This window comes from Crocodylus siamensis, chromosome 2 (assembly GCF_052110815.1).
Source record: "Crocodylus siamensis isolate JL-2025a chromosome 2, ASM5211081v1, whole genome shotgun sequence".
Classification (NCBI taxonomy): Eukaryota; Metazoa; Chordata; order Crocodylia; family Crocodylidae; genus Crocodylus; species Crocodylus siamensis.
Genome location: NC_143396.1, coordinates 220,888,569 through 220,913,645, shown reverse-complemented (window position 1 = coordinate 220,913,645; position 25,077 = coordinate 220,888,569). Strand labels below are relative to the sequence as shown.

The 25,077-nt window shown below is 47.4% G+C and overlaps 3 protein-coding genes across 6 annotated transcripts in view; 2 read left to right on the top strand and 1 right to left on the bottom strand.

Moving 5' to 3' along the window:
• Positions 1-1,345: 1,345 nt before the first annotated feature.
• On the top strand, positions 1,346-12,621 carry RAPSN (receptor associated protein of the synapse). 2 transcript variants are annotated; one of them, XM_090033154.1, is made up of 8 exons: positions 1,346-2,054; positions 4,719-4,910; positions 6,144-6,302; positions 6,540-6,638; positions 6,734-6,856; positions 11,139-11,192; positions 11,921-12,120; positions 12,458-12,621. In XM_090033154.1, exons 1-8 carry the CDS (start codon positions 1,839-1,841, stop codon positions 12,528-12,530), a joined length of 1,116 nt encoding a protein of 371 aa, XP_089889280.1. In that variant the 5' UTR covers positions 1,346-1,838; the 3' UTR covers positions 12,531-12,621. The 2 variants fall into 2 exon arrangements, with proteins under 2 accessions (XP_089889280.1, XP_089889279.1); XM_090033153.1 differs by having other exon boundaries at positions 1,369-2,054; positions 4,572-4,910.
• A 170-nt stretch (positions 12,622-12,791) lies between these two features.
• On the top strand, positions 12,792-21,514 carry PSMC3 (proteasome 26S subunit, ATPase 3). Its single transcript, XM_090033152.1, has 12 exons — positions 12,792-12,948; positions 13,071-13,151; positions 17,190-17,315; positions 17,584-17,688; positions 17,849-17,911; positions 18,916-19,053; positions 19,440-19,583; positions 19,750-19,898; positions 20,454-20,550; positions 20,678-20,823; positions 21,035-21,116; positions 21,288-21,514. Exons 1-12 carry the CDS (start codon positions 12,922-12,924, stop codon positions 21,396-21,398), a joined length of 1,269 nt encoding a protein of 422 aa, XP_089889278.1. The 5' UTR covers positions 12,792-12,921; the 3' UTR covers positions 21,399-21,514.
• LOC149871743 (transmembrane protein 178B-like) overlaps positions 21,020-25,077 on the bottom strand; it is a 28,651-nt gene continuing 24,593 nt past the window's right edge. For 2 of the 3 annotated variants that reach the window (XM_090033156.1, XM_090033155.1), the window contains one exon: positions 22,001-23,689. In XM_090033156.1, coding sequence (XP_089889282.1) covers positions 23,445-23,689 — 245 coding nt within the window. In that variant the 3' untranslated portion in view covers positions 22,001-23,444. Of the gene's footprint in view, positions 21,157-22,000; positions 23,690-25,077 lie in introns of those variants that run through there. The other variant, XR_016440295.1, reaches the window with a different exon arrangement.

Genomic DNA, 25,077 nt, shown 5'->3' with positions numbered 1-25,077 from the left:
AGATCTCCAGCTGTGTATTAACCCCTTTTTAACCAAATGTGCTTCAGGAAGGGGTGACTGTAGTCTCAATCTATCTTAGGCTTCTGCATAGCATCTTCCCCTGAAATTTCTAAGCACACAGGTATACGGGATGAAGAGTTCTCCAATGTACTGCATCTGGAAGAAATTAAATACTGAACGCAATGATCTAGATACCAGAGGTGGGTTTATAGTTCCCAAAAGAGGGTCAGCCTAAACAATTCCCTTGGGGAACCCAGCAAAACATCCTCTCACTCTCTCCCCCATTTTAAAACCATTCTCTAAGGATGCCCTAAATAAAACTCAGCTGGATTTGCATGAAAATGTCTGTGACAACAGTCTAAGTACACTCCCTCTGTGAAGAATGTGGCTCCTGCCTTCTGGTTCACCTGCAGACTGACGTATGAACAAATACTGGCTTTCATTTTCTCAGTGTTGCTGTCCATAGAAGCCTCCCTCAGATTAGCATAATCAATCCCACCTATGAGAGAAGAGTTTATGACCTAGTCATTACTTTGCCAACATGAAAAATCACTCTTATAGAGACAGAAGGAACAGATTATACATAGACATCTAGATCAGGCCAATAAGGATGCAGCAGTTTGAAGGAGATATGCCAACATCCAGAAACTTCATTCCTGAAGGAACTCATCTAATTTCAATCACTTTCTCTTAAAGAATGGAGGAGAGTGCTTCAAAGCTGCCATCTTATTGGTCCAGCAAAACGCTGCTTCTGAAGTGAGTGGGTGAGGGAATTCTATAGTGTGGAGTGTGTGATCATCCATCACAAGTGATAGCTGTAAGTCAAGGGTAGAGGATCCAGTTTCTTCCTCCTCTAGTGTACAGTTGTTAGCTGTTTATGTCTGCCAACCCAGTAGAAAAGGACAATGCAACACTTGCAGTCTCCAGGTGGTTAGAAACAAAGGTTTCAAGGAATTATCTCTTTCAAATTCATGGTCTCCAAGAAATTAGGAAGCCAATAAACCCATAGGCAGCAAGCCTGTGGGAACTGGACCCAGATCTTCTGAGTGTCTCTCTTAACCATAATACAACTGAGCTTCCCCTGGTGAGCTCTTCAGAGTGGAGGTTTCATTTTTGTGCCTGGTACAATGCTGATTGCCAGTGGTAACTGGCATGCGTAAATGTTGGAGCTTCCTAGTCATTCCTTCCAGAGGCGCTCAGATCTGTTGTCATCTCACCTGGTGATGCCTCAACTTGCATTGTCTTGAGCTGTTTTCCATGCTCTAGGGGTCTGAATGGTGCCCAGTGTTGGGGGAGGGGAGACATGATTGAAACATTTGTGTAATTTCAGCCAATTGTCTTTCTCTGGGGTATTTATATGTTACATGCCAGAGGGATGGGGGGAGCAGTTGGCTCGCTGTGACCTTGGGTGTTACTGAGACTGACTGACATTCTTGTGAAGCTACGTGAATAGGACTGGCAGGCACAGCTGTAGCCAATGGGGAGGGGGGAGCCCAGGAGTGGCTGTTCCGATTGAGTTTCACTCCAGTCACTTGAGATTTTTTCTCTCTCTCTCCCAATTGCACTTTTCTTTTTGCTTCATCTTTGTTTCTGGGAGCAGGCAACAACGTTTTGATGGGCCTCTGTGCATAAGATGTTTGCCTGATGGATTTGGGATGCTGCATTAAGAGCTCAGCAGCCTCTTCTAGCCACCAGCTGCTGGGACCCCTTCACCCAGAAGCGTGAGTCTCTTATGGCTCCAAGCCTTTAGACCATGTAATCTACCCTCCTCCTTCAGGGCATTCTACAGTGTATTTTCTCTCAAGCTCCTTGCTTGTGCTGTCCAAAAAGATTAGTATATGAAGATTTTTGGTGTGAAGGACATGGGTCAGGGCCAGACAAAACAACAGATAGAGAAAGGACTCAATCTCTACCAGTCTAACCAGACGGAAAAGGCCCTCCAAGTCTGGATGAGAGTTTTGGAAAAGACTACAGATCCTGCTGGCAGGTTTCGAGTTTTAAGCTGCCTCATCACTGCTCATTCGGAGATGGGCAGATACAAGGATATGCTAAAGGTAAATGGATTTCAGGATGAATGTGTGCCATTGTATCACGCCTGCCGCAGGGAGCAACTGGGGATTAGAACATAAAAGCAAGGTTTGTATTTTGCATGGAGCAAAGTGCATCAGGCATTTGCCAAATGTGGAGGGCAGCCTGAACAATTCACAGTGAGGAACAACATTGATCTGTGGCTCTATTCACAGGGGTCTTGGAGTGCCCCTTGGCATTGTGGTTCCCTAATTGTGGCCCCCAGGGATTTCCAAGTTGCTCTTGTGAGGTGCTGAACTTTAAGGGTCTTGCGGGTGACAGCCCTTAAACACTTTACCTTGGAAATTCTTATTCTTGCAAGGGGTTAACCACCTACTAGGCACTTCATGCACAGGTAAGAAAACAAGGTCCCCATTTCAAACAGCTTACAATGTATGCAACTCCAAAAAATCTCCAGAGTGGCTGGGTACAGCAAATAGTAGTGGGAGAAAGGTGCTTAGTAGCTGGTCAGTTACACAATTTTTACTTTGAAAAGTTTTTACATTATTTGGTTCCTATTCAGGGAAATTTTCTACAATTTTTTAAGGGACTGTTCAAATATCTAGGAAAATAGAGTCACTACAGTGATGACCCCAATCTAGTAATCACTCATCAGTGTTTCTTTAGGTGCAGATGACAGGCAGAGTTGAGAGGGGGAAAGGATTTTTTTTCCTAAGAGTGGGTATTTCTGGAGAGTGTTGGGGACCAGGAAGATCAGGTCAGGGAGGGGATTCCAGGTGAAGAGGAAACTAGACAGTAGATGAGGCTGACATGTAAAGGGCATGCATGTAGCTTGAGAAAAAGGGCAGAGAGGCTGGCACTAAGGGTGATGGGTGAAAACAAAAAGCTTGAATTTGATTCACTGAATTCAGAAAAAGAATGAAGGGGTGTGAAGAAGAGGGGATGGATGCATTCAGAGAGTAAAGTAGTGTTTGGGAGGGTGAGTCAAAAATGTAGGAGACCAAACCAGGGGGAAGTTGCAGTAGTTGAGGTGGGAAAAAAAATCCAGGCCTGAAAACAAGTTTTGCCATGCTGTTCCTTGAAGTTTCTCAGGTGCCAGCCCCTGTGGCTAGGATTGGAGATTTTTCTTTGAAAACTCTTCACAAGAAGCAAATAATGTATCTGTACCTCATCTCAGAATGTTAAATGTGGCACTATCTAGACCAGCTTGCATGCCACTTCCAATTAGTAAATCTTTATGTGAATCAATAGCATCCTTTCCTCGAAGCAAATGGGGAAGGGCTGAAGATAAGAGGGTAAGAAGCAATTATGGTGCCTTCCAAGGTAAATGGGGAGATCTAAGAAGATACAGTCAAATTGATGGTGAGAAACCCTCGATAAATAAAGGGGGAAGCCAATGAGGGCGATGTGGAAAAGGAACAAGATGCAGCTCTGTGGAAACAAATAAGATGGAAGGAGGCAGATTCAGTAGAACCGTATTGGTCAGCTGGGAGGGAAATAAGAGAAACCCTTTCAGTCAGCTTTCTCTAAGATCCTTTTACTGTAGGGAGAAGATGATTAGAATTGCTTCAGTAAACCAGAATATTTTATGCTAATTGAGAGATAAAGGAGGGAGTAAGGAGAACTTATAAATGTATTGGGAAAGGAAATAAGAACTGGAAAGAGGCAGGTCAGTGAACATTGAGCGGTGTGGAATGAACTATTTCGAAAGGGGTATGATGTGCCACTTCTTTTAGGGAGAAAAAATATATAGCATTTAATTGCTTGCCATACACCAAAATGCCGCCAATTACTCATAGAGAATGGGGAAGGTTCCAGGGACAGATTAGAAAAAGTAAATGAAGTTCAAATCTTCAAAGGGAAAGCTGGTGACCTTAGGGATCACTGTAGGGAAATCTAATTCTCATCTCTGATAAAGTAATGAAAATGCACACCGAGACAAAAATCACTAAGCACCTAGCATTATGGTAGTTCATGCCACCTCTGCAATATGCTCAATTCATCACAAGACACAGAAGAAGGCAACTCCCTAAATCTCTTCTTTATTTAGCTTGCAGGCTAAATAAAGAAGAGATTTAGAGAGTCTAATAAAACCAAGTGCAATGGGCAGTGCTGTTTATAAAAAGTCTCATTGGGCAAAACAAGGCTTACTCACCTTTTGGTAGGACTGTGGAATGAATGAAGGGGTCTTCGTAGATGTCATATTTTTATTAGAGTTGTAGATACGGTGCCTTCTGAGTTCTAGGAGAAATTGAGTTGTGCTGCGAAGAGAGGTTTTCTCCCTCTCATGACTTCACAGCCATTTGGCAAATCTCTCCACCAATTTCTAACCCCGAGATCTCCCTCTCCCAGTGTTAGCACAGGAAGATATGCTTGCTCAGTCTACTTGTATCCCACTTGAACCACCTTGTGGCCTGTCCATTTAGGTATTTTATTGCTTTCAGTGTGGTCCTGTTGAATCCCAGGGGTCTTGTGCAGAATAATACTATCCTGGGTAGACAGGAGGAAGCAGTCTCTATAAACACTCTCTTCTCTGCTGAAAGTTTGCAGTGGTGCAGATTGACACGGCTCGGGAGCTGGAGGATCCAGACTACCTTACGGAAAGCTACCTGAACCTGGCTCGCAGTAATGAGAAACTCTGTGAATTCCAAAAAACTATTTCCTACTGTAAGACCTGTCTGAATATGCAGGGCACTACTGTGAGCCTACGACTAAATGGCCAAGTGAACCTCAGCATGGGCAATGCCTTCCTGGGCCTCAGCATCTTCCAGAAAGCCTTGGAGTGTTTTGAGAAAGCCCTGCGCTATGCACACAACAATGACGACAAGATGCTAGAGTGCCGCGTCTGCTGCAGCCTGGGAAATTTCTACACACAGATCAAGGTGTGGGCAGCCCAGCCTGTGACTTTGGAGATGGAAAATGTGTGGGAGGGAATTGCTCCCACAATGGATACAGGAAAGAACAAGGGGACAAAGGTGGGAGGGCAAGGATTCACCCTGTGTCTTGGGTATAGGAAGGGTTTCAGAGTCCTGAGGGAGGGTTGTTCTAGGAAGGTCGTAACTCTGTTCCTAGTACCGTTGACAACTAGTCTGCTCAAAACTAAAATCAAGAGGCTCGGGAGGCAGTTTTACATGGCACCCCGGGAGAAGAAGTTGTAATTTGTATTAATTAGTAGAGACCTTACACAGCTGTAGAACAGGATCACCTGGGTGATAAGATCTGGGTGAGACTAGGAGCCAGGGCTCCATACCTCATCTGCCTCTTAACTGCTGCAAGTGAAATACCCTTCCCTTTCTGTGCTTCACTTTCCTTCTCTGGAAAGTGACCAAGGCTGGTATTTGTCTGTCACAGCTGTGACTTCCATCACAACTATTGAGTTTTTCCAATATAAAGTCTGTCTTTCTCTCACCCTGAGTGGCTACCAACTGAAGTGTTTAAAAAAGTCACAATAAACCCAGTCTGTCATGTCACCAGTTGGTCTTCCAACAAAACAAGAGAAAATTAAACTTCCTGTAGGGCTAAGAGCAAGCAGGGAACATACATACACCCTCTCTCTTCATCTCCTTTATTTGTCTCAAAGACTGAAGCAAGGCAAAATGCCAGTTTAAAGTAAGTCCTTTGTGGGACACTTCTCTCAGCTTTCAAGGATGACAAAAATACTACGTTACATATTTGGTGACATCTTTTTTTTTTTTTTTTAATAAAAGGAAACGTGGAGAATTTGGGAAAGCCCAGATTTACCTTCTACCATGGTAAATAATGAGAGACTGATCACAAGGGTTAACTGGTTGGAAAATACATGTAGAAAGTTGAGATGGCAGAGGAGAAAAGGTTCCAGAAGGCACTGATCCAAGCTTTGGTTGAAGGAAGGGTAAATTACCTCTCGAGTAAAGCAAATCTTTCTCCTTCTAGATGTCACATGGAGCTGACTATTATCATCCCAGTACGCAATCTAAGTCCAGCCTGCTAGGAACAGAGATTGCAGCAAGCAGTGGTCCCAGTCTCCCCAGTCAGACACCCACGTTAGGCTGAAGTTTGCAAGAACTCTATTATCCCTTGGGTAGCCTCATCCTGTAACGTATTTCTGTCCTTTTGCTTGTTTCTCTGCTACCCAGGACTATGAGAAAGCCTTGTTCTTCCCATGTAAAGCAGCTGAACTGGTGAACGACTATGGAAAGGGCTGGAGTTTGAAGTACCGAGCAATGAGCCAGTACCACATGGCAGTGGCCTATCGGAAGCTGGGGCGCCTAGCAGATGCTATGGAAAGCTGTGAGGTACAGGGAGGAGGAGGCCAAGGCATAAGGCAAAGGGCACAGGTCCTGGAGTGAGGGATATTTTTGGAGGATGTGCTGGCTGAGAACTTGTCATGCACAGCTGTGAACAAGGCTTCCTTCACAGTGGCTTCTGTCACTTCTCTGGGGCTGGTGACTCAAATAGTTGTGAGGTTTCAGTCCCTCTCTGTTCAGGGCCTATGGTGAGTTTTTGTATTGACTGGAAGTGTGTTCTCCCAGGAGTCGATGAAGATTGCCCTGCAGCATGGGGACCGGCCTCTGCAGGCACTATGCCTCCTTTGCTTTGCTGATATCCACCGCAGCCGTAAAGACGTACAGGTACAGCTGCCAGAGAGAAAGGAGAGTTGAGGGATGGTGAGGAGGTATGGAGAGTGGGCCTAGCTGAATATGTGCATGTGCATCTTGCTCTGCAGACAGCTTTTCCTCGCTATGATTCATCCATGAGCATCATGACAGAGATTGGAAACCGCCTGGGACAGATTCAGGTGCTGCTCGGAGTGGCCAAGTGCTGGATGATCCAGAAGGAACTGGACAAGGTCAGTTATAGTCCATTCCTGAGAGGGCTGGGTTGATGATGCTGGGTCCATCTCTGAAGAAGACAACAACTTCCTGAACTCCATAGCCCTTGGGTACTACAGTAGAATACCTCTGTACCCAGATGGTCTGATACGAGCATTGGTGTTTCTCTATGTAATCCAAACTGGAAAAGTGGGACTCAAACCATATGAACACCCCATATTGGATCAGAACAGTGATCTGCAAGGTTATGTGTCCTGCCTCGAGCCATAATGAATACCAGATGCTTCACAGGAAAGCCTGTTACAACAGAAAACTGTGTAAAGAAAGGAGATGTGGTAAGAGAGGGCCCTGCTTGAGTTGTAGGCATTCAGCTTATTCTCAGAAGCAGACTTTGTTGCTAGTCTCCTATTTGTATTATGCTTTTAGTGATCAGACTGTATAGCTCTGTCACTATCGCATCCTTAGCAGACAAACATGATACTGGAGCACCTAGAGAAGCTTGGAGTATAAGGTAGGTGAAGTAGAATGAAGGAATTGCAGAAAACCATACCATATAAGATAATGAGGCTGCTAGGGTTCAAAATGCACAGTGTGTTAAAATATTATACAAAAATACTAGTGAAGTTGGAAGTGAAATGGCTAGAGAACATCAGAGTTAAGATTACCTATGCAACTTTCATGTGGCCTTTTGTATGCCTGCATTAAGATGCGGTCTGTAGTTACAGGATCACATGCCATTTTTCCACAGATGCCCTCCCTCATTCCATGTGCAGGGTGGCTGGCACTCATTAAATGTGCAACCATTTTATATTTTTATCTCCATTCTACAGAAGGGGAACAGAAAAACAGATTCAGCTTGAAATTTTCCACTAACTGGGTGTCCAATCTGAGACACCTAGAGCCTCATTTTTCAGAGTACTTGGCATTATATGTTCAAAGCATGGTTCTCGTGGGTTTAAGCTAAAATGTTGACTGCTCAGTATCTGTAGAGATCCCAGTATCTCAAGTCTGGCACATGGAAAATGAGTGATACACAATTAGGGATCACTCATTAAAAGGCTGTGATACCAGGCCAGGAAATTTACTCTGAACTAGTAAAGTGGCATTAGTATGTCTGTGTTTTAGATGTGGTACTAGAATCCAGGGCAGTATTCATATACCTTATAACATCCTTTGTCTTCCTCCAATCCCATCTCATACATTACACATCTTCCAAATTCTGCAACAAGTATGGCTGGGGTCCTACTGTCACCAGGTGTCTTCATTAGCCAGCCCTGATTTATTACCCTTCTATGCATTTAATGAGACAAGGTTCCTATGGCTAAAATAGCTTATGATCAGGTAGTTACTGTTGTAAAATGCATACATGCAAGGAGTGCTGTCCCTTCCTAGCACTTTGAGTGCTAGGCTTTGCAACCGTAAAGTTATTTTGATAGAGAGGGTTTTTGGTCATAATTTCTTATGTTCTTTTTAAAAGTTCCAACTTCAGAAACAGGACACCCATCACAGAGCCCTAGTGACATTTCATGGGTAGGCTTGGCAGAATTCATTTTTTTTCATTTTGATGGCTAAAATGGATGTTTATTTTTAAGCATCTATTATGATTTTTATCTATTGAAATTTTCAGGATGGCACAAAATCAGGGGTGTTTTTCAATTTCTTTTAAATTAATTTATGCCTGTGTACACATGTATGGCAGCTGCTGCAGGAGCTGGGGGCCATGCCAGTAAGGCTGTGCCAGGAGTGGAGGTGGGGGTTGGTAAAGCCTGGGAGCCTGGTGCTGCCATCCCCTTGCTGTGTTCAGGTCCCAGCTAAGACATGGACTAAATGCCCATGCAGCCTTGCCTGGTCCATCCTCCACAAGAGTTTGGCCTCTGCCTTGATCTCGCAGGGACTGGGTTGGGCTGGGCTCTGTGGGAGTTGGCCCCTGCCCCATATGGGATCTGGGCAGAGCGAGGAGACAGCAGCACCAGTGTGTATGTATGTGTACATCGCTGCCCCAATTTTCCTTACCTCCATCCCAGAATTTTTTTTGTCTCCCCTTGGTGTAAATTTCAGTGATTACTGATGGAAATAATTTTCCATCAGTCTGCATGTGTCAGGTGAAATCAATGTCTATCAATAAAAATCAAATCCTAGCAAGGCTGAACATTTAGATCCAACATACACTCCTCTGCCAACTTGAGCTATGGCATGGTGGTTTCACAGATGTTTGCTGCTGGTAGAGTACTGGTGAGATTTGGAATTTCATAGCGTTTGAAAAGTTTGAAGCCAGAGGAGACCGGCAGATCACCTAGTCTGACTTTCTGCATAGCACAGGTCAGCAAGTGTCACCCAGATACTGTACATTAACCTAAATCCTTCAACTGAATAAAAGCATTTAAGACATCAGGAGACCAAGCTGTGTCCCACAGGTATAGAAGAAGAGACGACTAACGCTGAAGGCCCTTGCAATAGTAGGGAATTGATTAGACAAGAAATGTCTGGATGATCCCAGCAGATGATCCATGCCTATGCTGCAGAGAAAAGTGAAGGAAAGCCCACAGATCTACTGTTCTGACCAGGAATCCAACAAAATTCCTTCCTTACTCCAAATCTGGTGATTAGTTTCACCCTGAACATGATGATAAAGCCAGTCGGGCATCTAAGTAGGAGGAGTCTTTGTTGTACTTGGGAGCATTTGTCCACCCTGTTTAGCATCCAGTCTTCAGCCATGGCCAGTTTCCAAAGCCTTAGAAATTGGAAGGAATCCAGAGAAGAGAAACTGAAATGAGTAGAGGGCTAGGAAACATGGCTTACAAAAAATGCTTGGAAGAATTTGTATTATTTAAATGGAGAAAAGAAGGCAGAGTGGGGATTTGTTAATATCCCAAGTACTTGAAGGGTGGTTATAAAGTGGAGAGTGACAGACACTTTTCCGTGGCTGCAGGAGACAGGGCAAGAAGTCTTAAACTGAAACAAGGAAAATTAGAGTGGTTCTTTGGAAGACCTTTCTAAATATGAGGGCAGTTAAGTACTGGGACAGACTGCCTAGAGCGGTCGTGGAATTTCCTTCCTTGGAAGATTTTAAGAGCAGGTTAGACAGACTCTTCTCTGCAATTATATTGACAAGGATGATTGACCTTGAGCAGAAGGGTTGGGATAAATGACCTCCAGAGGTACCTTCCAGCCCCACATTTCTGTGATTCTAGAGGAAAGTGTAGAGCGGGAGGAATGGACATCTAGACAATCATGCACTGGGGGAAAGGAAACCTTTCATGATCCCTAAAGTATGAGATTTTAATATAATCAGTCTTAATGCAGAGCTGCATAGTTCTCACTATAGCACAAGAAGAAATGAATAGGGGAATATCAGGCTCTGTTCCAGGCTCTAAAGGGGAGTGTGCTGTACATGCACACACAGCACCTCATCTGCCTGTTGCCTCCAAGCATGCTTGCTTTCACCTCATCCTGTCACAATTTGGTCTCTTTTGCAGCAGCTCCAGCTCCAACCCAGGTCATATGGCAATGGCAGCAACTCTGATTCTGAATTGGACTGTGCAGTGACGGCTCTAGTCCCCACTGTGTGCCCTGTGGCAGAGCTGGCACTGCCACCACCATGTGCCCCATGCTGCAGTGGATGGGCAAAGCGGCTGGAGGGCAGGCAGGGTCTGTATTAGCCCTTACCATCCTCCTGCTACTGACTGCCACTCAGTGTAGCAGCTGTGAAAAGGGCAACACTTCCCCACAGGTGGGAGAGGCCACAGCAATGACTTCCTACATCTTACCACAGGGATTCTTGGCAGCTGATATAGGAAAAACTCACTGGTAGCTGTGCGCCTGTTGACATGCTGGTCTGTCCCTGTTCCTGTCCTTTTTACAGTAGTGGAAGTAGACACCTGAAGTCCAAAGACTGCTGACCCTGGTGCTGTGCTTGTGCTTAAGTTCAGCTGTGGGGTTTTCCTGCACCAGAGTCCCAGAAGGTCTGCATCTTCCTCAGTTGAAGACTCTGGTCTCTGCCAAGGCCATGACAACTTTCCACTCAGTGTCTCTGGGATGGGGAGGAATGTACCTGCCAAATTCTGTGCAACTTCAGACAGCAACAAGCAGTTTTCAGAAAGCCTCCAGGGCATACTGTGTTGCTTTCTAAGAGCCATTCTGCTTTTCTCTATCATGGCAATGTTTTACTAATCCTGACCCATTAGCTCTGCTTTTTCTCCATCATGTTCTTAGCTATGCTGTGGAAAGCTAGTTCTGATGCATCAGCCTGAGAAATGATGACCTATGCTGGTATTTGTGATCTTTTGCTCCATCCCACAGGCACTGGAAAGCACTGAAAAGGCCCAGGAGCTGGCAGAGGGACTGGGAAACAAGGTAGGCTCTCACAGCTCCCCTCCACCGGTGTCCACAGCCCTGTTGGGTAGGAAGACTAAGGTGCTCAAGTCTCAGAGTTAATCCTGTTTATCCTCCCAAAACTTGGGTTAACCAGTTATTTCCTTGAGGTTTAAGCTGGAACCTCAAAGTCAGTTATCTTGGAACAGGTGTTTAATTTGTGCAAAAATAAGTGGGCAGAGAGCGGGGGCTGGTTCTGAGTGGAGTGGGCACATACTGGCTGTAATAGTTAAAAAATTAATAAGGATCCACAGCAGGTTAGTGAAGTCAGAAATAGAAGATGCTCCAACAGCAGGGCAGGAACAGGACAGTGGTGAGGACAGCTGAAGGATTAGGGATTTCTTCTCTGAATATCCCCCAGGCATCTATCTATTAATAAGCCAGATAAACACAAGTCTTGTGCCTGGCTTGTATGCTGGCTGGCTTTCTCTGTAGAAAGAAGAGCTAAGGAAAGCCAGCTTCGTGAATAGGTTGCATAGTGCTTGGAGTGCTGCAACCCTCTCACCTTCACTGGGACCACAGGGTTTATGGATACACAGGGAGGGCTGAGAGCCCACAGGAATTAATCCTATCTTGACCCTAAACATCCTGGCTTTTGGCAGGTTGGTGTTTTTTGGGTTTGGCCTAAGTGCCTTGTGGGGCTGGAGGAGGCTTCCTTTTCAGTACTGTACAGTGTCCACTTTGCCCTTGCTTCTTCCCTCTTCCACTAGCTTGGCCTGCTGAAGCTTCACTGCCTGTGTGAAAGCATCTATCGCAGCAAGGGGCAGCAGCGGGAGCTGCGCAGCCATGTGGTGCGGTTCCACGAGTGCGTGGAGGAGATGGAGCTGTACTGCGGCCTGTGCGGAGAGTCCATCGGGGAGAGGAATAACCAGCTCCAGGCGCTGCCTTGCTCCCACTTCTTCCACCTCAAGTAAGGAGCACAAGGGACAGGGGCTGGCAGATGGAGGTCGGTTCAGGCAGAGGGTTTGGGGAGGGGTGGCTGCTCAGGAGTGTCCCGTGTACTTTAGCTGCCCAGGGCCAGGGCAGCAATGGAGAAAGCCGCTGTCGTCCAGAGGAGTCTCTGTCCTGTTCGCATATCCCCTGCACAGGAGCGGCCCTTGCACTGCCGTCTCCTGAGCCTCAGCCAGAGTTGTGCACGCAGCCCCCCGGGGCTCAGAAACAGGCCTGGAGGCGCTTCGAAGCTGCGCTTAACCCCCGGGCGGGCGGGGCCGGGAGCCGCTCCGAGTGCCGCTGCGTCTCCCTTGCAGGTGCCTGCAGACGGACGGGACCCGCGGCTGCCCACATTGCCGCCGCGCCACAGTCAAGCCTGGCTTCGTCTGAGCTGCCACCGCCGCGCCCCGCCCCGGACTGTGACGCGAGGGGGGCAGGGCCTCGTACTGTTTGTTCTGGAAATAAAAGTGGTTGCCCCCGCGCCCGCTGCGCTCGTTCCTGGGCGTGGCCCGCTCCACCCCCCCGCTCCGAGCACCTCGCGTGGGCGGTCCCTGCGGCTGGCCCCGCCCCCGCGCTGCCCCGCATCGGCATGGCGGCGGAGCCATCACTCAGCAGATTTGGCCGCTGTCATGTGACCGGCGGGGAGGGTTTCTATGCAGCAGATTCGACACGGGGGGAGGAGTAACGTGGCACCTGAGTGGCCAGGGCGGGCTTTGCAGCCGCGGCCCAAGACGAATCCGCGGTCTGTGACTCCGGGCCGCGTTTACGCGCACTGAGCAACATGGCGTCGGTCTGGGATGAGGCGGAGGTGAGGGGGCCGGGGCCGGGGCCGGGGCCGGGGCTGGGGCTGGGGCTACCCCGGGGGAGCTGGGGGAGACACAAGGGATGGGGGTGCTGGGAGCGGCCGCTGACCACCCCGTGCCCCCCCAGGACGGCGTGGGCGAGGAGGTGCTGAAGATGTCCACGGAGGAGATCGTGCAGCGCACGCGCCTGCTAGACAGCGAGATCAAGGTGAGCGGCCGCCCCAGCCCAGTCCTCGCAGCAGCAGCCCCGGGGCTCCTGTCGGCGGGCGCGTCCGGCTGCTCAGGGCCGTGGCCCCGGCAAGGCCCAGGGCCCCTCAGGCGGCGCCTCCCGGGCCGCGTGTCGCGGAGGGCGGCGGGCACCGGCCGTGCCCTGCTCGGTGCCGCCCCGCGCGCCCTACCCGCTTCCCCCTGCGCGCTCCCGACCCGCAAGTCATCGCCTGCTCCAGGCTTGTAGCTCTGCTGTGCCCAGGCCCACGACAGCTGGGGTAGACAGTGGGTGCTGGAGGGGACAGTGAGCAGGATGTGGCTTTTCCTCTGTTCCCCACCAGCAGCCTCCAGGTGTAGGGCCCAGGAAGCTCTGATTCAGAGGCTGTGTTCCTAGCTTACATCCGTGCTGGATAGTTACCAGTGCCCCTTTCCTCCAAGAATTTGTTCAGTCCCTTTTTAAACCTGGCTAAGCCATCGGCTTCCACAATGCGTCGTGGTAGGGAGTTTGCTCTGTAGACTTGCCACTTTCAAGCCGTTTTGGTTTTAGGTCACTGCTATGCTTGGCATTTGTGCCTGTTCAGTGCCCTAATGAGCTCCAGCCTAGAGAAGGGGCACTTAAGGGAAGGATGAGTTTAACTCCATTAACTCGGGTGTTGGAGTCACCCCTGGCCAAATCTGAACTGTGGGGCTCCTTGGTGGGCTAGATCTATGCAGTGGCAGTGGGGCAAGCCGCCACAGAGATGTGTGGGTTAAACAGCACCATTAACTGTTCACTGCTTCTTTTGTACTGGGCGTCTTGGTCTGTACTGTGGCCGCAGATGACTGGATAATGTTTGTGTTATGTAGTTCTGTGCTACACTTCTGCTTCTTGGGTTTAAGTACTGGCTCCTTAAATGAGGTAGACCAATGGGGGATAAAAATCTGAGCTGTGTCTAGATTCACACTCCTACTGTTGTTACCACAGAGAGAAAACTGTGGCTGTGATTGCTGCTGCTGCTGCAGGTGAGGCCTCCACTAATTAGTTAGGTTTGATCCACAGATGCCTGAAAGAGAAAATGGCTCCCCTAAGGATGCAAGCAGGTGTTTCATTTGTGTCAGGAAATACTTCCTTTTCCTGATGCAAAAGCAGGCCTGCAAGTGTTCAGGGAGCGTGAGGCAGAAAAGACAGCAATTCTGCCATTAGCTGCTGGCTTAGCAACTTTGCCACTGAATTTTTGTAGTACCATGTGCAATGTCTGAGGTATTAGGACCCTGAGTATCCCACAGTGCCTGGTTTCCTGATAGCTAGCAGTGAGCTGACAGGGCACCCAACACTTCCCAGATTAAGAAGACCAAGTGGGGGTGGTTCTATGGGTGGCTCCCTACCCTGTCTAGCAATCAGGACCACTCCGTGCAGGGGCCATGTTTCAGCCACGTGAGGAGAAGAGTTGTCTGCTGTGACTGCCCTCTGGCGGCATGCTAGCAGGAGGGCAGGGGTCCCCACAGTACTGCTGAAGCATGGACTCTTGCCTATGACAAGAAGCTGCATTCCCATGGCTAGAACATAGGCAAGTGCTGGTGTTCTGGCTGCAGCCCCAAGAACTGCTTTACTTCCCCCTGCCCTTTGAACTGTTCTGGGGAGCTATGGGATGGTTCAGGTGGCAGGACTACTGCCCTATGTGCCTTTAATGGTCCTGGGTGTCTCTGGGAGTGTGCAGTGAGTTGAGGGTGTGCCAGAGGTCAGGGGTAGACAAGTAGTTGCAGGCTGTCAGTGATCAGCTAGAAGCAAGTATCTTCCCGGGCAGGGAAGAGCACAAGCTGTCAGTGATCAGGCTCCCATCCAGGTGGAAGGAACCAAAGAACAACCCTCTCTTGGCCCCTGGCAGGAGAGCTCACCACAGTCTAGTTCTCCAGCTAAGGAGCTGGAATGCCTCCATAGCCCCCTTCTCACCTCACTTTCATGGTGCTGGAAACTTTTGGTGTTCAGACTGAATGCCTGTCTGGATCCTGAGGCCATCAGTAAAAGGCAAAACTGTCTTACCTTTGCCTCATGTTAGATGACTGGCTGTCTGAGAAAATAGGAATGCACTGCGTTCTCTTGGAAACAGTTGTTGCGCTCAGTCTATACTCTTAAGTTTTGAACTCACTCATTTGTCTAATAAGCAGTTGTCCTTTAAACATAGGATCTCAGTTTTTAACCCTTCCTACAGAGAGTCTTGTTTCATTTAATTCAAAAGGTCATGACTGGTAGACTGCTGAAGCCTGTAGTAGCCTCCGTGCTCTCTCTTGTAGTGCTGATACTTTGCAAAGCACTCTGAGCTGCCAGGAAGCAGGTTTTTATAAGGACATGTCCCACAGCATTCTCCTTGGTAAGCTAAGGAAATGCAGTATAAATTGGGGTGTCAAACTCATCTGGTCCTGTGGACTGGATCAGTGGCTTGGGGGCCGGTCCACAGACCCCTACCCATGCCTGATCCAGTGCATACAGCACCTGCTCAGGCTGGTTCAAGATGCAGGCCTAAGTGCCTTAGTTGTGGGGGGGCAGTTCCTGGGTTACTCCAAGTGCCATGTGTGGCACAGATACAGACCATGGAGCTGCCCATTGATGTTTACACCCCGGTCTAGATGACAGTATTGTAAGGCAGATACTTAACTGCTTAGATCATCAGACTGAAAAAAGTAGTCGCCAGTAGCTTAATGTCCAGTTGGGAGGCAGTGTCAAGGGGGTTCCCCAGACATCTGTCCTGGGCCAAACATTCATTAATATCTGCATTGGTGGGCTACAGAATGGGTTTGAGTACATGCCTAGCAAATTTGGAGTTGCAGTCTCTCTAGAGAATAGGAATAAGATCCAGAGTCACCTTGATAAACTGGAGAAATCATCTGAAATTCATTTAATTAAATTCAGTAAGGACAAGTTCAGTATCTTTCACCTGGGGTGGAACTATCATGTATACAGATACAGACTGGGGAACGACTGCCTAGGCTGTCGTACTGAAGAAAAGGACCTGGGGGTTACAGTGGATCATAACCTGGACGTAAGTCAACAGTGTGCTCTTGTTCAAAAAGAAAAAAGCCAATAGCGTATAAGGCTGCATTAATACGAGTGTCACTTACAAGTCGAGAGAAGTGATTCTCCCACTCTGGTCCACACTGGCGAGGCCTCACCTATACTGTGTCCAATTTTAGGTGCTGCACTTCAAGAAAGTTGTGGACAAATTAAAAAGAGCGTAGCAGAGAGCAGGGAACATAAGAGGCTTAGGAAACATGAGTTACAATGAAAGCTTGGAAGGTCTGGAATGACTTAGTCTGGAGAAGAGAAGGTTGAGTTGGGTTTGCTAATGAGCTGTTCATATAAAGGGTGGTGATAGACTTTTCTCTGTGGCCACAAGGGACAGATAGGACCAGAGACAACATTGTTAAGTTGCAACAAGGGTAATTTAGGTGGGAGATGGGGAAGAACTTTCTAACTATGTGGGTGCTTAAGTACTGGGGCAGACTGCCTATAGAGGCTGTGGAATATCCATTCTTAGAAGTTTTTAAAAGCAGCTTGGATACGTACTTGTCCAGCTTGGTTTGAGCAGGGATGTCTCTGCCTTGAGCAGGAGGGTTGAAATAGATGATCTCCTGAGCTCCCTTCCAGCCCCACTTTTTTAAAGTTGTGGGCAGATTGCTGCCTAGCCGCCTTCGCATGAATCTGTCCAGACAGTAGGAAGTGTATTGAAAGGACCCTACACATAGGGAATGGAAAATTCACGGGGATAGATGTGGCAGTTGGCTGGAAGGATCTGAACAGCCTTTCTAAAAGCAAATCTCTCTCCCTTGTTTCTGCAGGTCATCATGATAATTTTTGGGCACCAGAAAGTTGAGACCAGAATAGAGAGGGCCACGTAGCTTGATGCCTAAGAACCACTTATTCTGTTCTCATCTGTTTTGCTCTAATATTTTTTTTCCCCATTCCCTTTCTCTCAATTCATTCTCATCTGCTGATTGGATTTCTGGCATGCTGTGTTTTTGTATGTAGGCTTTTGAGGTTATTCCTTTTGTGTTCTAATTGCAGATCATGAAGAGTGAGGTGCTGAGAGTAACCCATGAGCTGCAGGCCATGAAAGACAAGATCAAAGAGAACAGTGAGAAGATCAAAGTGAACAAAACCCTGCCTTACCTTGTTTCTAATGTCATTGAGGTGAGAGCCTCATACTCTTCAGCAGTAATGTTGGGATCAGACCCTACTGTCTGTACAGCAGGGCATCAGTAGGATATGGGGTTTCCTGTCTTGGGCAGAAGACTGGAAAATCAGAACTTCTGGGTTCTGCTTCTGCCTTTGCCAGTGTCTCTGGATCCCACTGACTTCATCTCTGTTTCCAGGTGGGAATAATTAGCAGGTTTGGAGGTCTAAAACTGCCTGCAGTGCTGATTCTGCTTATAATGGAATCTTCTGTTCTGGTCCCCAGTTACTGGATGTTGATCCCAATGACCAGGAAGAAGATGGAGCAAATATTGATCTGGATTCTCAGAGAAAGGGCAAGTGTGCTGTGATCAAAACTTCCACCCGCCAGGTGAGTCCTAGATCTGTGGGGAGTGCTCTGTTGGGGAGAGCTGCACATGACTGCTGAGGACATTATCACAGAGCTCAGTAATTACGCACATGCTGATTGACTGCTGGGGAGATCAGCCTAGCCTGGTTGCAGTGCTTACTTGAATTTCTTTTCCCTACAGACATACTTTCTGCCTGTGATCGGGCTGGTTGATGCTGAGAAGTTGAAGCCTGGAGACCTAGTGGTGAGTGGCAACTGGGAGATAGTGAACACATGGCACAAGCCAGGGACCTTGGTGCCTAGCTGGTTCACTTTCTGCTGTGGACATGCTGTAATCTAGGGTGTCAAACATAAAACCCAGAGGCCAGATTCAGCCTGGAGAGGTGGGTTATCTGGCCAGTGGGACTTCTCCTTGGCTGAACCACCCATCTTTGTGGAGCTTGTGGTGTTCACTGTTGTGGCTGCTAGATCCATTGTTAATCCTTGTTGTTTCAGTGCAGCTCCATAACCCAGGAAGTTAACTTTCCCTCCCAACCCCACTCACTACTGATACCATGATTTTTAGTTGCCCCTGGTGACTAAGTTGGCAGGAAAAGAGAAGGGGGAGGGTGAACAGCAGTGGCATTAAGCCACTACATTCTGGATTAACACTGCTGCCGTGGCTCACAGGCTGTCAGCTGTGCAGGAAGCCCCACAGTCTGGATCTGGCCTGAGGGACTCCATGAGTTTGACACCCTTGCTCTAATCAGGTTAGAGCTTGTTAACAAACCTGTTTAAACAGTCTAATGTCTAAAAGGCTAAGCTGGATTTACCAAGGTACTTAAGTGCTTAGTGGGTTTTACAAGGGCACCTGAGCACGTTTAGACTCTGAATTCCAGCAGAGTTGGTAGGACACAGGCATCTATCAGGATTTACAGAAACATCCAGATGCATCTTTAGGCACTTAAATTCTGAGGTAAATCTGCAGCCTGCTTGCAACATGCAGAGGTGCTGAGGGTGAAGTATAGGTGTCCTTCTCTTGGGTTCTAATTCAGCCACTCCTTCAGAGACCAAGGTCAGCAATAGGTCACTGTTACAGAACTGTATAGTGCTGTTTTACTGAATGCTGATGTATATGCTACTAACTCCCAAACCATCATGCTTCAACAAGTTATTAGAACAACTGGTAGTTTCTTATTCCATAGCTATTTTTGGAAAAGGCCTTCACCAAAAACTTTTAAATCCTACCTTCTGGCTTTGTGTTTACAGGGTGTTAACAAAGACTCCTATCTGATCCTGGAGACCTTACCAACTGAATATGACTCTCGGGTGAAAGCAATGGAAGTAGATGAGAGACCTACAGAGCAATACAGTGACATTGGCGGGCTGGATAAACAGATCCAAGAGGTGATGGCCTATGTTTAGTTGCCTGCTCCTCCACAGATTTCCCATATCACCCATGGCAAGACATATAGTCTCTGGGCCTCAGTTCCTCAGTGTGTAATGAGTACAAAAACTCCAATGAGTGCAATATTACTTTCCTACTTAACATGATTTTTTTTGTGGGGAAACAGTCTCAGTCAGTACTTCACAGTTTTTTGCCCTGTAGTATCAGAGATGATATTCTCCAGACTCCAGTCTGAGAACAGCATAATGCCTTTCATTTTAGTTCTGAATTGAGGCAGTATCTGGGTCTGGGAGATGGGTAGAGGATTTGGACCTCTAGAGCTGGATTGAAAGCAGGGATGTACAATCCCAGTGGGCTTTCTGTCATACTATTTCCATCTCTGCAGCTGGTGGAGGCCATTGTTTTACCAATGAATCACAAAGAAAAGTTTGAAAATCTGGGTATCCAGCCGCCCAAAGGAGTGCTCATGTATGGGCCCCCAGGAACTGGAAAGACTCTCCTAGCTAGAGCATGTGCTGCCCAGACAAAGGTAAGAGGGACTGGGTGAAGCAACCTATTCTGCCAGTTTTATCCCAGGAATAGAACTTAAGGCAGGGGTTGTAACTGCTGTGAAGGGAGTACAGCCTCTACAATCTTTGTGTCAAAGATGCTGTCAAGAGTCATGATCTAAGCTGTTTCTCTTCTCTGCCCTCAAGGCCACCTTTCTGAAGCTAGCTGGCCCACAGCTGGTGCAGATGTTCATTGGAGATGGAGCCAAGCTGGTTCGAGATGCCTTTGCACTGGCCAAAGAGAAGGCTCCTTCCATCATCTTCATTGACGAGCTGGATGCCATTGGCACCAAGAGGTGAGAGAGACGTTGTGCTCCAAGAACTGAAGTGAATTTCCAGAATTCTTGCAGTGGACAAGAACTGCTTAGCAGGGGTCTGCCTGGAGACACTTAACCTAGTTTACTTCGAGGGCTGTTTTTGAGGCATGTGCATCTTGTGTCAGGAGAATCTGATCACCTGTCTACTAGCTCAGTCAGACAATTACTGTGTCTAACCAGAGACTGGAATTCTTTTTCTTACCTGTAAATTACAGTTCAACCTTTGTACGAATCCAGTCTGCAAGAAATGCCCACATCAGGCACCTCTTATAGTTGTTAACTCATCTACTGTACAGGAAGAGAGGACTTTTTATGAGACTCGGATGACGTTAGGTCTCCAGTTACCCATTGGGATGCAGTTTACTGAGGCTTATATATGCCGCAGCTGTAGGTGAGAGGATTCAGGGGTTCACAGATTCTAATCCGACGTAAAAGAATATGGAAAAATGAAAGTCCGTAGTAGGAGAGAGCAAGATGGTTTGAAAAGTTATGGGTATGAACAGTTTTGACAGACTTTCCCTTGTTCTCTCCCAGGTTTGACAGTGAGAAGGCTGGCGATCGGGAGGTACAGAGGACTATGCTAGAGCTCTTGAACCAGCTTGATGGTTTCCAACCTAACACACAAGTCAAGGTAACTTGAGGGCTGCCTCCAGCAAGGACACTTTTTAACAGCTCCACCGGAGCTCCATCAAATGAGAGCTGCAAGCCCTATGCAAGGGAGTTCCAGGAGTCTGAGAAATATTCTTGCTCCTTATCAGGTAATAGCTGCAACCAACCGCGTGGATATCCTGGACCCTGCTTTGCTTCGCTCTGGACGGTTAGATCGCAAAATTGAGTTCCCGATGCCCAATGAGGAGGCCAGAGCTAGGATTATGCAGATCCATTCACGCAAGATGAATGTCAGGTATGGAAAAGGATGAGCCCAGCTTCTTTAAGGAGTGACTTCCTGAGTCATAGCTGTGGTGCACTACAATAACAGTATCACAAGATGCAAGTCCAGGGCTGTTGGCTCCCCTTCCCCATGGGTAGGACAACATGCTTCGTGCCCTAAGGAGGCTGTGCATCTTTGTCTTCCTGTGGAGCCTGTGTTCTCACCTGTTGCTTACTTCCTGCAGCCCTGATGTGAATTATGAGGAGTTGGCTCGTTGCACAGATGACTTCAATGGAGCACAGTGCAAGGCTGTGTGTGTGGAAGCAGTGAGTATCCTTGGGTAGTCTGCTGGCTGCCCACAATGCCCTGCAACAGCAGAAGTTGAGAAAAAGGGTGATGGGTAGTTAGCATGTGGGTTAGAACAGAGTGACTCAAATGGGAAAACTAGTGCTGCCACAGTGCTTGCATTCCCTAACTACTCTCTTTTGTTGGGGCAGGGGATGATTGCTCTCCGGCGTGGAGCCACAGAGCTCACCCACGAGGACTACATGGAGGGAATCCTGGAGGTTCAGGCCAAGAAAAAAGCCAATCTGCAGTACTATGCCTGATCACTCAACTGCAGTCAGGGCAGTGATTGTGGCCTGGCCAGAGACAAGAGGACTGGACTTGTACAAGTTGTTTTACATGTCAGGAAAAAATAAAGCTTTTTTCCTTTAAAATCATACATCCTTGCCCTGATGAAGATGCTACTGCTGGTGAGTGGTGGCACAGCTCCAAGAGGAAAAAAAATCCCTCCTGTACCCCCTGTCCTTAGTCTGGCTTCTGCCGAGACAGGATTCAATCCTGCTGCCAGCGTCTTGTGGACAGTAAGTAATGGAGAATAGTATTTGTTGAAATAATCACCGTGCTGTAGGCAAAGGCAGCAAGGTCCCCAGTAGATCTGCCCCCTTTCACCTGTGTGGCTAATGCAATATGTTGTAGCTAAGACGACACTATTTGATTTCAGATGGTTCTCAGCAGCCTTTGAGTAGGAAGCTCCGCTCATCTTGCAAGGGAGAGGCAAAGAGAGGTGGCTACAAGGGAAGAGTAGTGCATAGTAGATGACACACAAGTGCTCCCTCTAGTGAATGTTGTGTATGACTGAGGGAATGGTGACTACTTCTGGAACAGGAGGTGGCAGAAATCAGGCTAGTAATCAGAGGGTCAGTGCTTATAGCCTAGTCCAGTAAACAAGCCTTTCAGTACTTTAATGCCAGTTGAGAATCACAACGTCCATTGAAAAATGATACTTTTCATACATACACTGACTTTAGCACTGAATATCTTACATGCCACTGAATTGTATCAGAAATACAATGTGAACATCCTCATCAAATGCTGGCCACTGTCTGCATCTGTGCAGCTTTTGGGAGCTAGGAGAGACGTGGGAGGGGATGTAAGGGAAAAAGATAGCTGGAAGAAAACTACACCCTCCAGTACCTTGGCTAATATGTCTAAGTTAGCCCTAAGACTCATGCTGGTTACAAACTGCTTACCCCACCTGCCTGTTCAGAGAAGGAGCTTAGTCTGTTTTTGCTGGTTGCAGCAGAACACATAGTAGCAAAAGGGGCTGTGTATTAGACATTACTGTGTACAGAGGAAGAGGAATGGGATGAATAAGCCAAGCCTCACAAATCCTCTAGCACATCAGGTTTCTGTATGTTCACCATTATGGCTGTACTGTACCTCCATCAGAGCTCAGACAGGAGCACCCACCCCCTCCATTTCTTTCTGCAGGGAAGGAAGCTCTTTCCTCATGAACAGGAGTCACTCAAGTAAATGAACCTGGTCACAGCAGCTCAAACCTGTCATTCACTGGCTTTGTTCTTCTAACATATCTAGAGCTCTGCCTTAAGGGGAATATTTTCAGGGTGAATAACAGTGATAGTCACAGCTTACTCTTCCTTCATGCCTTTTTGTACCCCCTGAAGTGAGTTCTGTACATTCATATATAGCTTATCCACTGGTTTCACAATTTAGGACATACTCATTTGTCTAAAGAAATTACTTGAGTTCTACTCTGGGCAGATGAAGACCAATTTTTGCTGCATCTTCTATAGCAGGCTCCTCTTAGAAACAGCTTCAAAAGTGGCACAGTGTAATCTTCTGCTGTAGATGAATCAGTGCAGGATGCATTATTTATTCTGCCTAGACTGCAAAGTTTCTTGGGGAAGTGAAGACCTGAGTCAAGGATGTTTAGCTGCAGACAGGTTAGCCACATATTTTGTCCTAGCTGTCCACAGATTTGGTCAGTATTACACAGACCTGGAGCAATGCACCAAGGGACAACATCCCTTACAACTGAACACGAACAGGACAAAGGGGGTGCAAACAGGACTTGGAAAACCCTTGGGATTAATCCCTCATGTATAAAAGCAAAATTGTTCCCCTTACAACACCAAGGAGCAATTCAACAAGAATTTACAACCTGGGTTCTTTGTAGCACCAGTGTCCAACACAGGAGTTCTGTAGTAGAACCACAAGGCAGGCCTATGCCAAGGCTTTGCGCTTCCTTTGTTCCAGAGCTGTTTCACCACCGCCATCTCCACACTGGTGTTAACCCTCAGCTTTGCCTAGGTTGTGCTTCTGAGAGTCTCTTTTCTCATCTCCTGTGGTCACACAGCCCCATTTTCCTGTCTGGGTTTCTGTACGGATGCATGAGAAGGGGTGAGTGATGGAGCTAATGTGCAGAAGAATCCAGCCAGAAGAGTAAGTCCTAGGCCACCCCAGGCACAGAACATGGACCAGCCATAACCATGGCTGATGTCCTCTGGCAGCCCATATACAAAGCGAGGATAGCGAGACAATTCAAAATTGATCCCAGCCACGCAAGTGCAGAGTGAGATGATACAGCACGTACCTGCAGGAGAAAAGAAAGAGTGAAGTGATGTGTCTACTCATGTTAAATGGTTTCTGCTCTTCCTCTCTAGTCTGCGCAGTGTCCAGTCTTAGAGCTGTGACCTATTCTTTCCAGGAAAGCCATCCACAATGTGAACAGCCGAGCCCTGCTCCAGTCTAACCCAGTGGACTATTTACTTACCAAGCCATGATATTTCCACCTGTTGCATTTTTTTGCTGCCTTTCCAATTTCATGTACCTACATGACTTGAAGCCATCCTCAGCTAGCTGTGTTTTGCCTACTGAACTCTCCCCACAAAGGTTTCTTTGCTCTTCCACTCCCTCTGTTAACAGTTTTGATTTCTGATGTTTGTGGCTTCTGTCACTCAAGTGAATGTGCCATTTGTTCTTGTTCTCAGATCACAAAGGCTCAGAAATCTTAAGTTATTTAGATGCTTAATTCCTGCTGGAATTCAGCCGTGATGCTGAAAAGTTTCATAGTAGCTAGGGTCAGGAGGGACCTGAACAGATCATCTGTGTTCAAGTATCTGTGTTCAAGTGCTAAATCCAACAACTGGGTGTTACTAAGGTCCTCAGAACCCCCATTCACCTGTAGTTATAACACTGTAGGTGTCTGATGGGGCTGGTAAAATCCAGGCAGCTCCTAGAGCTCCATATGCACAAGATGGCTAATGCCCAATACCAAAATCCTTGGGGATATTCCCTTTACAGAGTCAGTCACTGCCAGTGTGCTGCAAAATGTAAGGATTCTACACAAGGTGGAACAGCTTCAACAGGAAACCATGAATGACCTACTGCAGGATATCCTATAGCCCTGGGGGTTAGGACACTCAAAGATTCAAGTTCCTTCTCCAAAACAGGCAGGAGGGACTTCCAGCTCAGTACCCTGGTGCTCTGATCAGTACACAGTTTGTTCATAAGGTATAGCAACCTTTTTTTCCCTTGTGAAAAAAGGCTGCCTTGGCTTAAGCACCTAACTCTGAGCAAGGGGCATGTTCATGACTGTGAAGCCTGACTGCAGGAACATCACTTTCCCAACTCAAGCTGAGGCAGGGGGAGGATGATGCTGAGCAGCAGATTTGGCAGGGGTCTAAGGAGCTGGACGTGAAGCCAGTGGCAGTGCAGAGTCACCGCTCCATGGGGCCTCCCAAAGCACATGGCCCAGGACAGTCACCCCAATCTGCCCCCCCCCCCAACAGCCCTGGATGTAGGAGGAGGAGTCTGGGTGCCTGCCAGGGGGCTGAGAATGCCATGAGGCAGCAGGCAAACAAGGTTCTTCAGGTATATCTAATATCTTTTATTAGACCAACTCAAATATTTGGAAAAAAATCTTTGCAAGCTTTTGGGTACAAATACCTTTAATCAGGCTGAGGAAGCACCTGCGGATGG

Bases quoted from the DNA above. Each gene is read 5' to 3' on its own strand.
- PSMC3 (XM_090033152.1), top strand. From the start codon at position 12,922: ATGGCGTCGGTCTGGGATGAGGCGGAG. The intron at 17,912-18,915 runs GTGAGTGGCAAC...TTGTGTTTACAG, and splicing joins TGAAGCCTGGAGACCTAGTG to GGTGTTAACAAAGACTCCTA. The intron at 20,824-21,034 runs GTATGGAAAAGG...TACTTCCTGCAG, and splicing joins TCACGCAAGATGAATGTCAG to CCCTGATGTGAATTATGAGG.
- RAPSN (XM_090033153.1), top strand. From the start codon at position 1,839: ATGAAGATTTTTGGTGTGAAGGACATGGGTCAGGGCCAGACAAAACAA. The intron at 6,303-6,539 runs GTACAGGGAGGA...GTGTTCTCCCAG, and splicing joins ATGCTATGGAAAGCTGTGAG to GAGTCGATGAAGATTGCCCT. The intron at 12,121-12,457 runs GTAAGGAGCACA...TCTCCCTTGCAG, and splicing joins TCCCACTTCTTCCACCTCAA to GTGCCTGCAGACGGACGGGA.